Source organism: Myxine glutinosa, chromosome 2, assembly GCF_964187855.1.
Source record: "Myxine glutinosa chromosome 2, kmMyxGlut1.1, whole genome shotgun sequence".
Lineage (NCBI taxonomy): Eukaryota > Metazoa > Chordata > Myxini > Myxiniformes > Myxinidae > Myxine > Myxine glutinosa.
Window position 1 is genome coordinate 36845576 of NC_136262.1, and position 17622 is coordinate 36863197.

General features: G+C 45.7%; 1 protein-coding gene across 1 annotated transcript in view; it reads left to right on the forward strand.

The window, feature by feature from the left end:
- KHDRBS2 (KH RNA binding domain containing, signal transduction associated 2) overlaps positions 1-17622 on the forward strand; it is a 92195-nt gene that overhangs the window by 17082 nt on the left and 57491 nt on the right. The window contains exon 2 of the mRNA XM_078772582.1: positions 4868-5059. Coding sequence (XP_078628708.1) covers positions 4868-5059 — 192 coding nt within the window. The remainder of the gene's footprint in view (positions 1-4867; positions 5060-17622) is intronic.

The following is a 17622-nucleotide window of genomic DNA, read 5'->3' on the forward strand; positions in this document are numbered from 1 at the left end:
TTTGGAAGGCTTTGTCAAATGAGAGAAAACCAGGAAGACAGAAATACGTACATGAATTGATTTCCTTCCCAAGGGGTGGATCGGTATTGCAAAAAAAGTTGGCCCACTGATACTGCAGGTAGCAGTGTAACATATATCACACTGCCTGTTTGCATTAGGTGGTTCTATGTCTTTCACAGACTGCAACTAAGACCCGAAGTGGCTATATTTGGGAGAGTTTAACCAGGAGAGGTTACTGGAAGATTGTGTGCATCCTGCAGTAGTTGGGAGCCTGGTGTTAGCTTAGCGGTTAGGGTGCAGGCTTGGGATCCCGGTTGATCACTGAATTAACGCCAAGGGGGTTGACTCAGCCTGGCATCCTTCCGAGGTCGGCAAATTGAGTACCAGTTCACTGGTAATTCCCTGTGTGTCGCAAGAGGTGACGAACAGGGTTGGCGGCAGGAAGAGCATCCGGCCATAAAACATTGCTTCAAAAAGGGGACCATGGTGCCCGAAAAAGGCCAACACCTGCTCTGTGGGGGAAAAATGGCCTCTAAAGGTGGTATGTATATGTATGTATGTGTGTGTATATATATATATATATATATACAGACTTGGCATTTAATATGGAATATTTTTTTTTTCTTGACTTGGGTTTACTTTCTTAACTCAGTGTATCAATCTGGTGAGTTTCTTTTACACTTTGGTGATTTATTTGTTAAAAGAACCATGTCACTGATTGTCTGTCGCAGCAAGAAGTCAACAACAGGATTATATCACAGGTGGCGTTGCAAAATATACAGACAGGTGCATTTGATGATTGGCTTCACAGTCGGGTATACAAGGGTTGTTGCGTTCTGTATTAGTGGAAAACAACTGCTGCACGTCTCCAAAGGTTATTGCCGCTTCCTCTGGAGATGGTCCGTCAACTCGACAATGCTGTTTGTCATGGAGTGGTGGCTTTACAAAATTACGGCATGAAACAGCATGCTATTGCTCGGCAGTATGGCATCACTCAAGGTCAGGTGTCAAAGATCCTGAAACGAAATGCTCAGAGGGGTGTCCCTTCTCCAATACCGAGGCCAGGACGTCCCCGCAGAACCACAAGGAGGGATGATCGCCAGCTGCACCGGTTAGTCCGCAATGGCCGTACCAAGTCAGCTAATCGGTTTGGGGCTGAGTGGCAGCAACTGGCAAATGTGCCTGTATCCAGAAGGCTATTCAACCAACGACTGGTTCAAGCAGGCTATCGTGCCAGGCGTCCCCTGAGAAAGTGACGCCTGACCAGACACCGCCAGCGCCGATTGCAGTGGGCCAGAGAGCACCGTCAATGGCAGCCAGGACACTGGAATCACGTGATCTTCAGTGACGAGTCTAGATTTCTGGTCTATCGTCAAGATGGCCGCGTCCGAGTGCGCAGACAAGTGCAAGAAGCCTACAACAAAGATTGTATAGTGCCAAGAGTACAAGCTGGAGGTGGTGGGGTGACCGTTTGGGCTGCTTTTCATGCAGGGGGCAAAACTGACCTGGTTGTTCTGAATGGAAACCTGAACCAGTTCAAGTACAGGGCCATTCTGGAAGAAACATTGCTTCCATTTGCTCGTGCAGCCTTTCGAGGAAACTTGTCTTCCAAGATGACAATGCATGGCCTCATCGTGCTCGCATGATCCAACACTTTCTTGCTGACCGTGGTGTAGAGCATATGGAGTGGCCTGCCAGGTCCCTGGATATGAATCCGATAGAGAACTTGTGGGCAGAATTAACGCGTCAAATCGACCACTTGGACCAGCAGCCGACCTCTGTGCGTGAATTGCAGCAGGCTATTGTCACTGCATGGCAAGCGATTCCTGTCCAAACCTTGGCAAATCTCGTGAACAGCATGCCTCAACGTGTACGTGCTCTCCTGAATGCTCGTGGGGGTTACACAAAGTACTGAACTGTAATTTTACTGTCCGTAATCCCAGTCGTAATTTAACTTTTGTTTTTGTTAAAAAAAATTTTGGCTAATGTGCAAAATAAAGAGATACTTCTGGAAAACGTACAGAAGTTTAACACAGTACTGCCCATGAATTGAGTTCGATATCAGTTTACATCACTTTCAAGGATCAATTTATTTGTTTCGAAATGTCAAATGTGGTTTTTGTTTCTTTTAAAGGTCACATTAACAAAATCTAGAATAATTTCAACATAATTCCAATGAACTTTTGGTTCTAAGACATCTTGAAAAGTAAGTTCACCCCCAGAAAAAAATATTCGATATTAAATGCCAAGTCTATATATATATATATATATATATATATATATATATATATATATATATATCCGTCATAAATAATTAATATTCGATTGAAATCTCCCTCCCACAATATGGTGGTTCGTAGGACTTGTGACTATATTGTCAGTTCCTTCAGAGTCTTAGGATGGGAATGCTGTGCCGCCTCAATTCCATCACAACAATTGTTGTTATTATATGTATTTATTCATGTACTTTTCTACATAATCCCATTCAATTAAACAACAGTACTAAGAAGGCCTACCTTATTTTAAAGGCTCAGTCTTGAGATCCAAAAAACAGTAACATTCGAAAGCAGTCATAATATGTCGGGTCTCTCTTTCATCTCAGACAACAATGCACTGCTGAAGTATTTTGATAACCAACGTGTCTTGATCCCGTGAATTAATTATAGTAGTCGTGGTTCATTAATTATCTAGGGCATAGCTCAAAGACTAATGAGGTTTATAATTAAGTAAATAGGATATGCTAGAAAAGCAATGTTGGAGTGGCCAGAACAATATCCTTCCTCGGCAGTGGCCAGAAACCACTCGGCAAACTTGGCACAAACTGGAGCGAACCCAGCACTGTCCTCACCCAGGCATCGTGTGGGGATCAGGTAAATTGTTCTTTTTCTGCTTTGTCTCATCATTCTTCGTCTCATCATGTCCCCTATGGTCTTTGCTATCTGTCGTACGAACCACATCAACGGTGGTAACCCTGATGAACCCTTGGATGCAGTGATTGGGCCTCGGAGGCCGACAAGGTTTTTTTTGTTACAAAAACTATGCTGTACAATTTTTTTTTGGAATGAGCCTCATTTTCACCGACTTTCATGTTGTTACACAAAGTTCAGTGACATAAAAAAAAATTCATTCAGGCTCATGGGAAAATCTTCGTTCTTCACTTATAACCCTCTCCGGCCTTGCTCCCCCAGCTCTCTCTGTGCTCTGTCCCCCCAATATTCCTTCAGGTCGCACAAGATCTGCCTGCAACCCTCTTATGGTTAAACTGCCAAAGTCTAGGCTCTCTGCTCACCTTCACTCTTTCATTCCCCTTTTCTCCCGCCTCTGGAACAAACTCCCCCACTCCGTTCAATCCCACTCCTCCCTCCAAGTCTTTAAAACAGCTGTTCACCACCATCTCTTATCTTCCCCCATCGAAAACCTTGATCTTTTCTACCCCCGGTAATTCACCCCAGAGTCCTTGCAGTGTTCATATGTTTTATTCCTCTCCCACCTCCCCCCAAGTCCTCCCGATGTTCCTGCTCTCAAATGTTGTGTTTGTGTCCTTCCCCCTCTTCCCCCTCTCTTTTGTGTCCTTCCCCCTCTCTCCCCATCTTGTCTGCCGCTCCCCTTGTTTTTTGTGTTTTGTGTGTCGGTTTGTCTTTTTGTGTGATTAATGTTAGCTCTTTCACGAGCCTCGATCTTGTATACAAAAAAACCAAAAAAAAAAAAAAAAACCCGAAAATCCCACACGAATGCAGGCCTGGGGCCTTCGAGGCCCCGCATAAATGTTGTTGTACTACTATGTTATATCATTATTATTTTCTTGATATGAGCCTCATTATATGCTCCAATAACTTGGTTACAATTAATTCAGTGACAAAAATATGAAAATTAAAAAACTTTACACGAATACATTTGTGGGGCCTCCGAGGCCCAAGGCTGCATAGGTGTAGGATTTTTGACAATGTTGTGGACATATACATTCTAAATAAAAGGATTAGTGAATCATATTTTTTGAGCAAATACTCCTCCATGAGCCTCAACTTTTTAGAGAAAAAAAATTGAAAAACCAAGAACAAAATGTGTTTTTGCAAAAAAAATAAATTCATTACTTGTATGGGATTCTTCCAACTAATAGGATCAATGATTCACATTTTCTGAGCAAATACACATCCATGAGCATCGACTTGGATTGAAAAAGGACATGAAAGAAAAAAAAAAGTATAAAAAAAAATAAAACAAAAAACAACACGAATACATCTGTTGGGCTTCCGAGGCCCAATGGCTGCGTTTATGTAGGATTTTTGATGCCTGCATCTGAGAGTTAAGCCAATGGAGATATTGTGGGCCTCAGTGGATGGTATAATTGTATTGTTGAATTACTGTAATATGTGAATTGCTGAACTTGCTGAGGGGTTGGAGATACGGGCACACTTTGAACCAGATCCGGGCCATATTCTGAGAAACAGGAAGCAGCTCACATATGAAGCAGACGATGAGCCAATTCAGAACGCCCAGGAAAAATTCCAAGTGAACTTTTTCTTTTGCAATCATTGACACAGCCATACAATCAATCGTTTGAAGAAACATTCACACAGATGCATCAAATTCCTTCTGTGTTTGGCTTCTTCTATGATGATTCAGTTTGCAAGAATAGAACATCAAAGTAAATGATGGAATCAAAGCTTGAAGCCAGAGCAAGCTTTACAACAAGGGGACTCCAAAGATATTGATGCTTCCAATTTGTTCAGAGAATTGCGAGCCATTGCAAGACGAGTTCCAAAGTGGGCATAAACACAAGATGTTTGAACTTTATTTGCAAAAATAAGTTCACAGATAATGTCTCCAACATATTTATTGCTCTGCACGTCTTCGTGACTTTTATGAGGAGCGGGGTAAGGGGGGATCAGCAATTGCGATACTGTATCAACAAGTGGCCCGTTATGTGCTTGGTACAGAAATCCAGTGGGTGAAGGAGGGTGAGGCAAAGAAGGAGGTGGAGACATACCGGGACATCGTGAGCAATCGGAACATCAAGCTTACTGAAAAGGTGCTCATCCCTATCAAGCAACACCCAAAGGTAAAGATGAAAGCATCATTCTACAATTTCACCTCTCTCTCTCTCTCTCTCTCTCTCTCTCACTCTCACTCTCACTCTCACTCTCACTCTCACTCTCTCTCTTTTTCTTTCTCTCTCTCCACCAAGCCTAGTGATTATGCAATGTCTTTGTTGAGTTTCCTTCCCCGGTCGTAGTGCATTCGAAGGCATAGAATGGCAATGTGAGCTCTGCATCCAGTACCGTGCTTAAGGCTTCACTGATATCGACCAGGCTTGCATTGTGGCCTGTTTGGTAAGGCCTCCAATTCAAGATTGCTTGTCCTTGCTGTATGCGATTAACATTGACATGGCCATGTTGTTATCGATCGGAGCCCTTTAGCAGAACCTGTTCTACCCCTTTTTCTCAAGCTCCCTCACTCTATGATAGATTTTTATCATTTGTCGACCAACGATCCGGGATGTGAAATCTGCATAAAGCATATAATCTTCAAATGATGAGGACTCCTTGACAAGTTTGCCTTGACAAGTTTGACAATTCAAGGTGCAATGTGCACACGTCAACGAAGATGGCGATCGAACCCTCACTTTCCCACACCTTCTGGATGCCGAGTGGTTTTGCACGGTGTGGAAACTCCTTGACAAAAGAATAAACTATTTTGAAAGATTTCTGTTGGAAACTGACTCATTAATTCGTCCATGTGAACAAAGTGAAGCTAAAAAAGTGGCTGAGCCACTGACGTTCTGTTAAAAGCTCAGAGTAAAAAAAGGTATATATATATACGTGAAAAAGTAAGTACACCCCATGTAAAATTTTGACTTTTTCAACATATTTCAACATACAGCTATTTGATCTTCATTTCAACAATATTGATAGATAAAGGTGATATAATATAACAAATATCATGAAACATTTACATTTTGTAGTCCATTGTATAATTTAAATAAACATAAATGCAAATTTGGCATGTGGAAAAAGTAAGTACACCCCTACATTTAACACTACTTCAAATACCTAAAATTAGAATCAGGTGCACGAGCTCAGGTGCAAATGATTAGAACATCGTTAGAGAGGATCTTGGAGGAACATGTCTTATTTAAACCTCAGACATTTAGTTTTGTTTGCTCTTTGTTGTTGAAGTGTGCGGCGTCACCATGCCGAGATCAAAAGAGCTCTCTGAGGCCTTCAGAAAGAAGGTTATAGATGCCGACGAGTCTGGGAAGGGATTTTAAAAGATCTCCGAACAATTTGAAATCAATCATTCGACTGTCCGGAAGATCATCTACAAGTGGAGAAGATATCAAACAACTGCCAACTTGTTCAGGCCAGGCCGCCCCAGCAAGTTCAGCCCGAGAGCAGACCGCAAGATGCTGAAAGAAGTCTCTAAGAACCCCAGAATGTCATCACGGGACCTACAGGCAGCTCTCGTCACTGTTGATGTCAAAGTGCACGAGTCTATCATTAGAAAGAGGCTGCACAAATTTGATCTACATGGGAGGTGTGCCAGGAGGAAACCTTTGCTGTCCAGAAAGAACATCAGGGCAAGACTAAAGTTTGCCAATGAACACCTAGGCAAAGACCAGCACTTCTGGAACAATGTGCTCTGGACAGATGAGTCAAAGGTAGAGCTATTTGGCCACAGTACCAGAAGACATGTTTGGCGAAATCCAAAGACAGCATTTGACCACAAGAACCTGATACCAACTGAAAAGCATGGTGGTGGAAATATTATGGTTTGGGGCAGCTTTGCTGCATCAGGGCCTGGGCAGCTCACCATCATAGAATCCACTATGAATTCTTCATTGTACCAGAGGGTGCTTGAAGAAAATGTGAGGCCATCTGTCGGAAAGTTGAAGCTCAACCGAAGGTGGACCTTGCAACATGACAATGACCCTAAACATACCAGTAAATCCACCAAGGAATGGCTGAAAAGAAAGAAATGGAGGGTTCTGGAATGGCCAAGTCAAAGCCCGGATCTAAATTCCATCGAGATGTTGTGGGGGGATTTGAAACGAGCTGTGCATGCAAGAAACCCCTCAAACATCGCACAGCTGAAAGAATTGTGCATGGAGGAGTGAGCAAAAATTTCTCCCAGTCGATGTCAGAGACTGGTAGACAGTCATAAGAAACGCCTACTTGAGGTTGTTTCTGCCAAAGGGGGCAATTCCACCTATTAGAGCCAAGGGTGTACTTCCTTTTTCCACAGAAGGAAATGGCATCTCTGTTAATTTTTCGTTGAATAAATTATTACAATTGATATGTTCACATGATATGATATTGTTATGATATTGATATGTTCATATGATATGATATTGTTCAAAACAATTTTTCATTGTTTTTTGTTCAATTAGATCACCTTTATCTATAGATAGTTTAAATGAAGATCAACTATTGATATGTCCACATATGTTCAAAGGATTTAAAAAAACATTTCATGGAGTGTACTTACTTCTTCCACATGCAATATTTGCATTTATGTTTATTTAAATTATACAATGGACTACAAAATGTAAATGTTTCATGATATTTGTTATATTATATCACCTTTATCTTTCAATCTTGTTGAAATGAAGATCAAATAGCTGTATGTTGAAATATGTTGAAAAAGTCAAAACTTTACAAGAGGTGTACTTACCTTTTCACCTGACTGTATATATATTGTTATGGGTAAGGTCAGCAGGGTCATGTTCACTCAAATTCCCACTCCTGACAACCAATTTGTTGCGGTATTCAGCCGAAGTACGAGGGGCTCAAATCCCACTCCTGAATACCAATTTGTTACGGGTCGAGGAGGTACGACTGAGGTACGAAGTGGTACGAGAGACCGGGAGGGTTCCAAATTCAAGGTGCAATGTGCACACGTCAACGAAGACGGCGATCGAACCCTCACTTTCCCACACCTTCTGGATGCCGAGCGGTTTTGCACGGTGTGGAAAGCGGCCTTGCCTCAACAAGATTTATGGACCCGATTCGAGCCAAATTCGGTCTCGGATGATGCTAGGCCAATGGAGAAAAGGACGTACCGAACAGGTTGGAAAGGAAGAACAAAAATGTACAGCCTTTTATTCTACAAAGCACAGAGAAACAGAGACGTAGATACAGCTTACCAAATATTACCTAATAATAAACCCCGACTGGCGCCTTCACTCTCTGACACACACACTCACAGGGACAAAAGGGCACTGGTTAAAGGCCGATGTACGTGCTGGGATTCCTCGCTGGTGACCACATGGTCTGGTGTGCGCAGTTTGGTCCTCACGTGCAGCCTGGACGAGGTAGATTCAGCACAGGTGGACGAGTATAAATTGCCAACGCTTGCAAGTCAGCCAGACGGCGCAAACGATCGGCACAGACGCTTGGTTTTGACGAAGACAAAGGCAAGAGAATCGTGAGCAGGAGGTCGTGGCGTGGCGAAATCCCAGGCAAAAGAGCACTATCCTCGTGTGCGCGATGGAAAAGCAAGAGAATCGTGTCGTCGATGAGGCAAAGAGAGAACAGAGCAGGAGGTTGTGGCATGCGCAGCTAAAATCCAAAGCCAAGAGAGTGATAATTATCGATCTGCGTGGGCTTTTACCAGATCCGCCCATGCCCCTCAAAATGTTCCACAGCCTCCCATTGGCTGAGGTTTGCCGCATCATGGCGATGGTTTCCCGGCTCGCCATTGGTCACGTGGGCCGTGCTTTTGGTCACGCCTTCCTGTACATCTGGTGTTATGGCTCCTCCCAGTCACGAAGGCTTGACAACCTGCCTATTCAACGCATGTTTGGGCTTTTTTTTACTACACAATGGGAAGGGCTAATCTTTACATTCAATAAGACATAACTAACTAATGCAGGCTACAAGTTGTCGTGCAAGTTAACTACAGGGAGTTTGCCTTTATGGCACAAGTGCAACACTACCCCCTTCTCTCACCAAGACTCGACCCGAATCATCCACACGGAGCGGCTGGGGTGAGCTGGCCTTCATTAAACATTACTTTTAGTTTGACACGTAGATGTGATTCCCCGAACATTTTTAACTCTAATCCCAGTGCGTGCGACATTTTTTATTTTTTTTAATTTTTTAAACATTTAAATGTACATTTTTAAACGAAATATGTCCCTCCTAATGCATTGAGAAACTACCTAACAGATTCACACCCACAACCTTATACTGTTCACGTATTGCCGGAATTTTGAAACTAAACACATAACCGGTGGGCAACATTTTTACATTTAACACTAAACAGAATTTATTTTACAAAACCTATGACCCAGGACCTGGACTTGAGGAATAACACTTGGAGCATTTGTTGCTGGAGTCATCTTCATGCTTCTTGCCTTGGTAGGCGGGCTAACAAAAACCGGCTGGCCCTGACCGGCATACAGGCCATTTCAAGATCAGGGCCATCTAAATCTTCATAATTAAACACATGGATCCTTTTTTTATTCACGAGCAGGGCCACTTGACAAGTGGTCCAAATGTGTGGTGCCAATGCCACCCAACAGGTGATCCATGTGTGGCAAGATGATGAGGCAGCCAAGAGGTGTAACAATGGAAATGGGTGTGGCCACTGAGCCAGTGGTCCATAAGGTGATGAGTGGATGGATGTGAATGTTGATGGCAGCAATATCCTGCGACGTCAAGGTAAGTCCTCTTGATGGTCCTGGATCCGGCAGGAAGAGAAGACGCAACGAGAAAAAAGGAAAAGACACGGTTACACATGCAAAACAGAGGTATGACAAGTGGGTGAGAGGTACGCCGGCAGAGTGAAGTCGAGCCTGGCCCTACCTGTCCGTGCCTCCCACCGTTAACTACACTACCCAAACCCTCCTTGTATTTACAATTCGTCTCTATGTCTTGTCTCCCCAGTCCCCTCTTTATTCCAAATTCGTCCCCAACTCCCCCCAGGTTCTCCCAGGAAGGAAAGGCGGAATGAACACAATGTTTCGTACTCACGTCGTGATGTGTCTTACCAATCAAACATTGAGTCCCGTGGTGCGAAATCCATCCCCTTGTGGATGGTTGTGGATGGTGCAAAAGGGTCTTCACAAAATTCTAACTACTCTGACATCATTTACACATTTTAATCTCCCCGGGTTTGTCCCCTGCCAATCGGCCTTCTTTAAACTATGTGGTCTAAGAACCCGAATTCCCATTGCCCACTCTGTGGTGCCCTCTGAATTTGGGTCTCACCCCACAAATTTTTCTATTCGTGCCCTCGCACAATTTTGGGGCTGGGTCGTGTGGCTCTACCAGCAGGTCTACCTACCTGCACCCCTCCGTTCAATGGAGCTGCCTCCTGAGCTTGCCTGCTCCTCACAACTACCCTATCTGGGGAAGGCCCTCCCTGGCACTTACCCCCTCGATGCCCACCTTGGCATTGGGCAACCCGGGTCCCTTTCCTGGATCCTCGGGGCCCAATCAATAACCTAACTGGCTCCCTGAGCCTACCTGCGGCCTTACCTGGCCGACGAGCTCCCATTGACAGAGTGCCACAAATAACTATTTCTACCAATTAAGCCACATGCCCAGCCATTCTACCGCCTCATGCACCTCACAAAAAACAACAACAACTATTTTCACAATCAGCACCACAGGTGTCAATATCCAGGTAATTTACCTGTACCCTCTATCTAACTTTAAACTACCCACCCGGGCCTTTGTGAATGGGTTCCACTCCCCCCATTCAATCCTTCGCACCATGCATTCCACACCATTCATTCCACACCATTTATTCTCACACCAATTATTTGCACACCACTATTTCTCACACCAAATATTTTCACACCACTACACAATTCAATTCCCTTTATTCTCACACAAACAGCATCATCTAACTAATTTCCCCCATAACTCGTGCTTCCCCGTCGTCCCTTTACACTATGCACACCCCTTTGTTAAGAACCAGCTAAACTCTCTACGTCCCCTCTACAGTTCATTGTCACTATTTAAATATTGTCCCTATTGTCTCTCTAGATCCCTAATCATTATCCTAGCCCTCCCTCAGCTAGTGCTTCGGTGCCCCCATGGAGCAACCATTGCGGGTCCCTCCATGGGCCTCACAATGCTACCCCCCTAAACTAGTGCTCATGGGCCCCGTCCACGTGGGGAATGGTCTCACGACCATACCCCCACATGGGGGCACATACTTCCCCAAGTCCTCTAAGCAATGAGCCCCCATTCATGGGAGGTACTTTGTCGCGGCTCGGCCTCTAAGGGCCGAGCGATCCATGCGGGTGGTTGGTCGCCTGTATGGGTTGTTGTCTGGCCGGCATTGGCCATCCGAGGGGGGGGGGGGGGATTGATGGGCCCAGGTGCCGGGCTCCATCCCTGCGTGGGGCCCTGCGGTCCCACGCACGATGACCCAGCTGGCCACGGTTACAAAACCTCACCCGGTAAGGTGCGTGGCTCCGAAACTCCGAATTTCCCCTGAAAACCCGCCGATCGCTCTTGCCGCAGTACGGTGCCAACAATACCGTGTGGGTGCCGGAGGTGCGAATCCCGCATGCTGGTTCTTGTGAGACCGATGCAGCACCGATTCCCTCCGGGCCCCACGGTGTACCACTCGTCGGGGGCTCGCGTACTCTACCCGTCCCACTAAGCACTACCCCGGTCGGCGTCGATGCCTGAGCCGTATCATCCCTCTCACTCCATTTCGTACCCGCACACACCGGTGCGCACACTTCTTTCACACACTCTGTAATCGCACACACCGGTGCGCACACTCTCTGCACACACACCGGTGCGCACACTCTCTCCACACACTCCATAATCGCACACACTCTCTCCACACACTCCGTAAACGCACACACTCTCTCCACACACTCCATCTCATTCGTAACCCTCACAATGGGCCCTTCACGAACCCCCGGGTCTGGCCTTTCTCCCAAGCACGCCGAGCACCCGCTCGCACAAAACACATTTCCGATATCGCCACTCACCTCGGGACCCATTTTCGTCCGGCTCTCTTCAAGAACCTGTAATCTTTCTATTTGATTAGCAGGCATTTCATCATGGCCCGAGCACCACTCTCGCACACATTCCCGCAATTCTTTCCCTAATTCATTCCCGGTCTCTTCTTCTGTCTTCAATTTATATGACTAATTTCTTCTTTCACCTCCTCCAGCTTCTGTTTTACCTCTATTATTTCCCGTTGTGCCTCTACTATTTCCTGCTGTGCCCCCAAAATTTCCTCTTCCAACTCTACCTTCGTCGGTTTCTCTACATTCCGCGTCACTACTCCCATTGCCCCAGTCAGTTTGGCCGTGCTGTCCTTCAGCCCTCGTTGGACGCTCATCTCACTCCGCTTTACCTCGTCACGTGCACCCGCGAACTTCTTGCCCATCTTACGCCCAATTTCCGCCCCCATTTTATCCATTAGATCACCCATTTTATTCACTTCACATCTTGACTCTTCCAAGTATGCGATGCATTGAGTCATGAATAACTCCATGTTAAACCGAGCTTGCACAACCGGTTCAGCCTCCACCGCTGGCCGTGCGTGCGAAGTGCGGCCATTGTCTTCACTCGCTGCTGCGCCGTGATTAATTCCAAGTTCAATCTGTTCGCCTGTGTCCTGGGCCATTAATTTATCCTCACTCTCTACATTTTCTACATTTTCTATACACACCGGAACCTGCACATCTTGGCCCCGACATCATTCCGAATTTAATTTTGTTTTAAACTAAATTTCGAAACGCTCGTAATTTCGCAGCACGTGAAACGTACTGCAGGTCCAATCCCACTCCCGGACAACAATTTGTTACGGGTAAGGTCGCTAGGGTCACGTTCACTCAAATTCCCACTCCTGACAACGAATTTGTTACGGTATTCAGCCGAAGTACGAGGGGCTCAAATCCCACTCCTGAATACCAATTTGTTATGGGTCGAGGAGGTACGACCGAGGTACGAAATGGTACGAGAGACCGGGAGGGTTCCAAACTCAAGGTGCAATGTGCACACGTCAACGAAGATGGCGATCGAACCCTCACTTTCCCAACCTTCTGGATGCCGAGCGGTTTTGCACGGTGTGGAAAGCGGCCTTACCCCCAACAAGATTTATGGACCCGATTCGAGCCAAATTCGGTCTCGGATGATGCTAGGCCAATGGAGAAAATAAAAGGACGTATCGAACAGGTTGGAAAGGAAGAACAAAAATATACAGCCTTTTATTCCACAAAGCACAGAGAAACAGACGAAGATACAGCTTACCAAATATTACCGACTAATAAACCCCGACTGGCGCCTTCACTCTCTGACACACACACACTCACAGGGACAAAAGGGTACTGGTTAAAGGCCGTACCGATGTACGTGCTGGGATTCCTCGCTGGTGACCACGTGGTCTGGTGTGCGCAGTTCTGTCCTCACGTGCAGCCTGAACGAGGTAGATTCAGCGCAGGTGGACGAGTAGAAATTGCCAATGCTTGCAGGTCAGCCAGACGGCGCAAACGATCGGCGTTGACGAAGACAAAGGCAAGAGAATCGTGAGCAGGAGGTCGTGGCGTGGCAAACTCCCAGGCAAAAGAGCACTACCCTCGTGTGCGTGATGCAAAAGCAAGAGAATCGTGTCGTCCACGAGGCAAAGAGATAACAACAGAGCAGGAGTTTGTGGCATGCGCAGCGAAAATCCAAAGCCAAGAGAGTGATAAATCGATCTGCGTGGGCTTTTACCAGATCTGCCCATGCCCCTCAAAATGTTCCACAGCCTCCCATTGGCTGAGGTTTGCCGCATCATGGCGACGGGTTCCCGGCTCGCCATTGGTCACATGGGCCGTGCTTTTGGTCACGCCTTCCTGTACATCTGGTGTTATGGCTCCTCCCAGTCAAGAAGGCTTGACAACTTGCCTACTCAACGCATGTTTGGTCTTTTTTTACTACACAATGGGAAGGGCTAATCTTTACATTCAATAAGACATAACTAACTAATGCAGGCCACATGTTGTCGTGCAATTTAACTAAAGGGAGTTTGCCCTTATGGCACAACTGCAACAATATATATATATATCTATCTATCTATCTATCTATCTATCTATCTATATATATATATATATATATATATATATATATATATATATATATATATATATATATATATATATATATATATATATATATATATATACAGACTTGGCATTTAATATGGAATATTTTTTTTTTCTTGACTTGGGTTTACTTTCTTAACTCAGTATATCATTCTGGTGAGCTTATTTTCCACTTTGGTGATTTATTTGTTAAAAGAACCATGTCACTGATTGTCTGTCGCAGCAAGAAGTCAACAACAGGATTATATCACAGGTGGCGTGGCAAAATGTACGGACAGGTGCATTTGATGATTGGCTTCACAGTCGGGTATACAAGGGTTGTTGCGTTCTGTATTAGTGGAAAACAACTGCTGCAAGTCTCCAAAAGTTATTGCCGCTTCCTCTGGAGATGGTCCGTCAACTCGACAATGCTGTTTGTCATGGAGTGGTGGCTTTACGAAATTACGGCATGAAACAGCGTGCTATTGCTCGGCAGTATGGCATCACTCAAGGTCAGGTGTCAAAGATCCTGAAACGAAATGCTCAGAGGGGTGTCCCTACTCCAATACCGAGGCCAGGACGTCCCTGCAGAACCACAAGGAGGGATGATCGCCAGCTGCACCGGTTAGTCCGCAATGGCCGTACCAAGTCAGCTAATCGGCTTAGGGCTGAGTGGCAGCAACTGACAAATGTGCCTGTATCCAGAAGGCTAGTCAACCAACGACTGGTTCAAGCAGGCTATCGTGCCAGGCGTCCCCTGAGAAAGCCACGCCTGACCAGACAACACCGCCAGCGCCGATTGCAGTGGGCCAGAGAGCACCGTCAATGGCAGCCAGGACACTGGAATCACGTGATCTTCAGTGACGAGTCTAGATTTCTGGTCTATTGTCAAGATGGCCGCGTCCGAGTACGCAGACTAGTGCATGAAGCCTACAACAAAGATTGTATAGTGCCAAGAGTCCAAGCTGGAGGTGGTGGGTTGACCGTTTGAGCTGCTTTTCATGCAGGGGGAAAAACTGACCTGGTTGTTCTGAATGGAAACCTGAACCAGTTCAAGTACAGGGCCATTCTGGAAGAAACATTGCTTCCATTTGCTCGTGCAGCCTTTCGAGGAAACTTTGTCTTCCAAGATGACAATGCACGGCCTCATCGTGCTCGCATGATCCAACACTTTCTTGCTGACCCTGGTGTAGAGCATATGGAGTGGCCTGCCATGTCCCCGGATATGGATCCGATAGAGAACTTGTGGGCAGAATTAACGCGTCAAATCGACCACTTGGACCAGCAGCCGACCTCTGTGCGTGAATTGCAGCAGGCTATTGTCACTGCATGGCAAGCGATTCCTGTCCAAACCTTGGCAAATCTCGGGAACAGCATGCCTCAACGTGTACGTGCTCTCCTGAATGCTCGTGGGGATTACATGAAGTACTGAACTGTAATTTTACTGTCCGTAATCCCAGTCGTAATTTAACTTTTGTTTTTGTTAAAAAAAATTTTGGGCTAATGTGCAAAATAAAGAGTTACTTCTGGAAAACGTACAGAAGTTTAACACAGTACTGTCCGTGAATTGAGTTCGATATCAGTTTACATCACTTTCAAGGATCAATTTATTTGTTTCGAAATGTCAAATGTGGTTTTTGTTTCTTTTAAAGGTCACATTAAGAAAATCTGGAATAATTTCAACATAATTCCAATGAACTTTTGGTTCTAAGACACCTTGAAAAGTAAGTTCACCCCCACAAAAAAAATATTCCATATTAAATGCCAAGTCTGTATATATATATATATGTATATATATATCTATCTATCTATATATATATATATATATATATATATATATATATATATATATATATATATATATATATATATATATATCTATCTATCTATATATATATTGTTGCGAATATGGAATTTGGCCTCCATATCCGCTTGTAAATATTCCCCTATTTTCTCCAATACTCCCCAACTTTCCCCGATCCCCCATTCCCTAGTCCCATTGCATGTAAATAACAATCAGTAGAGCCGACCTTCCCCTTATTCCCCCATTAAATGTCGTGCCCAGGTCCACCGCACCACACGTAGACAACTTTCGGACATCTTCCTAGTTATTCTTATTCTATGTCAGTTAAGGCCTCGTCTCCATTAATTATGACTCTTCGTTGCACCAGAATGTGATTATATGGCATCAGTAGTGAGTTTAGGACCTTTCCCATACCTCCTTCCATCTTCTTCCCCAACAATTACAACAACAACAGAGGAGATGGCGGCGGAGCGGGGGAGGATGCGTCCTCACACCGGCTCGATTAGCTCCAGACCATGCGCTCCACGGGGTTACCACGAAGGGGCTCCTTGTCAGCTCCTCGTCAAGGGCGGAGCCTGGTAAACCCCCCGCACGCACCCAATGAGAAGCAACGTGCCGATTCCACGAGGCGGAGCTAACGAGCCGAGGGCGTGTCACTCCCCGCCGGATATACGCGGCCACGCGCCGGATGTGACGTGAGATGCGCCTGAACTACGGAGAGCAGAGGAAGCCACCGCCACCCCCAGCGCGACGATACCTCCCCGCATCTTTGGACCGGACCGTACTGGACCCTGCTTTGAGCCAAGAGTGCACCTTGAGCCATCGATACCCGCTGTCCTTTTCATCAACCCCCGTGTGAGTCAGCCTTGTCCCGTTTGTCTGTCGTCTGTCCGGGGTTAATATAAGAGTGTGTCTAAGTGCCTGTCTTTCTGTGATTATAACTCTAGCCCCTGTAATCTGACCTTTCCGTACGAATATAACCTCCTCCGGAGGTCTTGAGAACTGAACCCCTGGTGTCGTATTGTGTTATTGTAATCCAGCCGGGTGTCTTCTTTTTCTTATTGAGACAGCATCGCGCGACTTCGTCAACGTCGAGTATAGTCGGGTAACTTGTGCAGACGTGGTCATACCAAAACCGCTCGGTAAATAACATCTAAGCCACGTCTGTAACAATTGGTGTCGAGGAGTGGAATTCGAACCCGGGACTAAATTAGTTAGGCCCAAATTTTGGGAGGGAAAATCGAGCCGGAGCGCGTACGGCGCTCGACCGAATCGATTCGGAGCGCGTTTCCCGCGCGAAATTATAACGGCGAAATTTGAATTTGTTTTACGAAAATATAAAAATAAAAAACCGAATTTTGAAAGTCGCGCTATGGCGGATCAAGACAGCTGGGGTCCGGTAAAGGAGAGTGAGGTAGGGTCGATCCAGGACCAAAATGAGGGACAGGAGGAGAGCGAAGCAGTGAGGGCGGCAGGTTCGCAAAATAGCGCCGTCACGCACGAAGAAGCGGGCGCGCAAAATGGCGCCTCGCTGGTCACCGTGCCCGCGACCGAAGTAGCGCCGCTGGGAAGATTGGAACTTTTTTTTATACAAATGACGGCCCTTATGGAAAAGAATAGTGAGCGATTGGAAAACCAAATGGGGGTAATGGGAAACCAAATGGGGGTAATGAGGGACGAAGCGAGGGCTCGGAGTGAGCAATTGGGGGTAATGAGGGACGAAGCGAGGGCTCGGAGTGAGCAATTGGGGGTAATGAGGGACGAAGCGAGGGCTCAG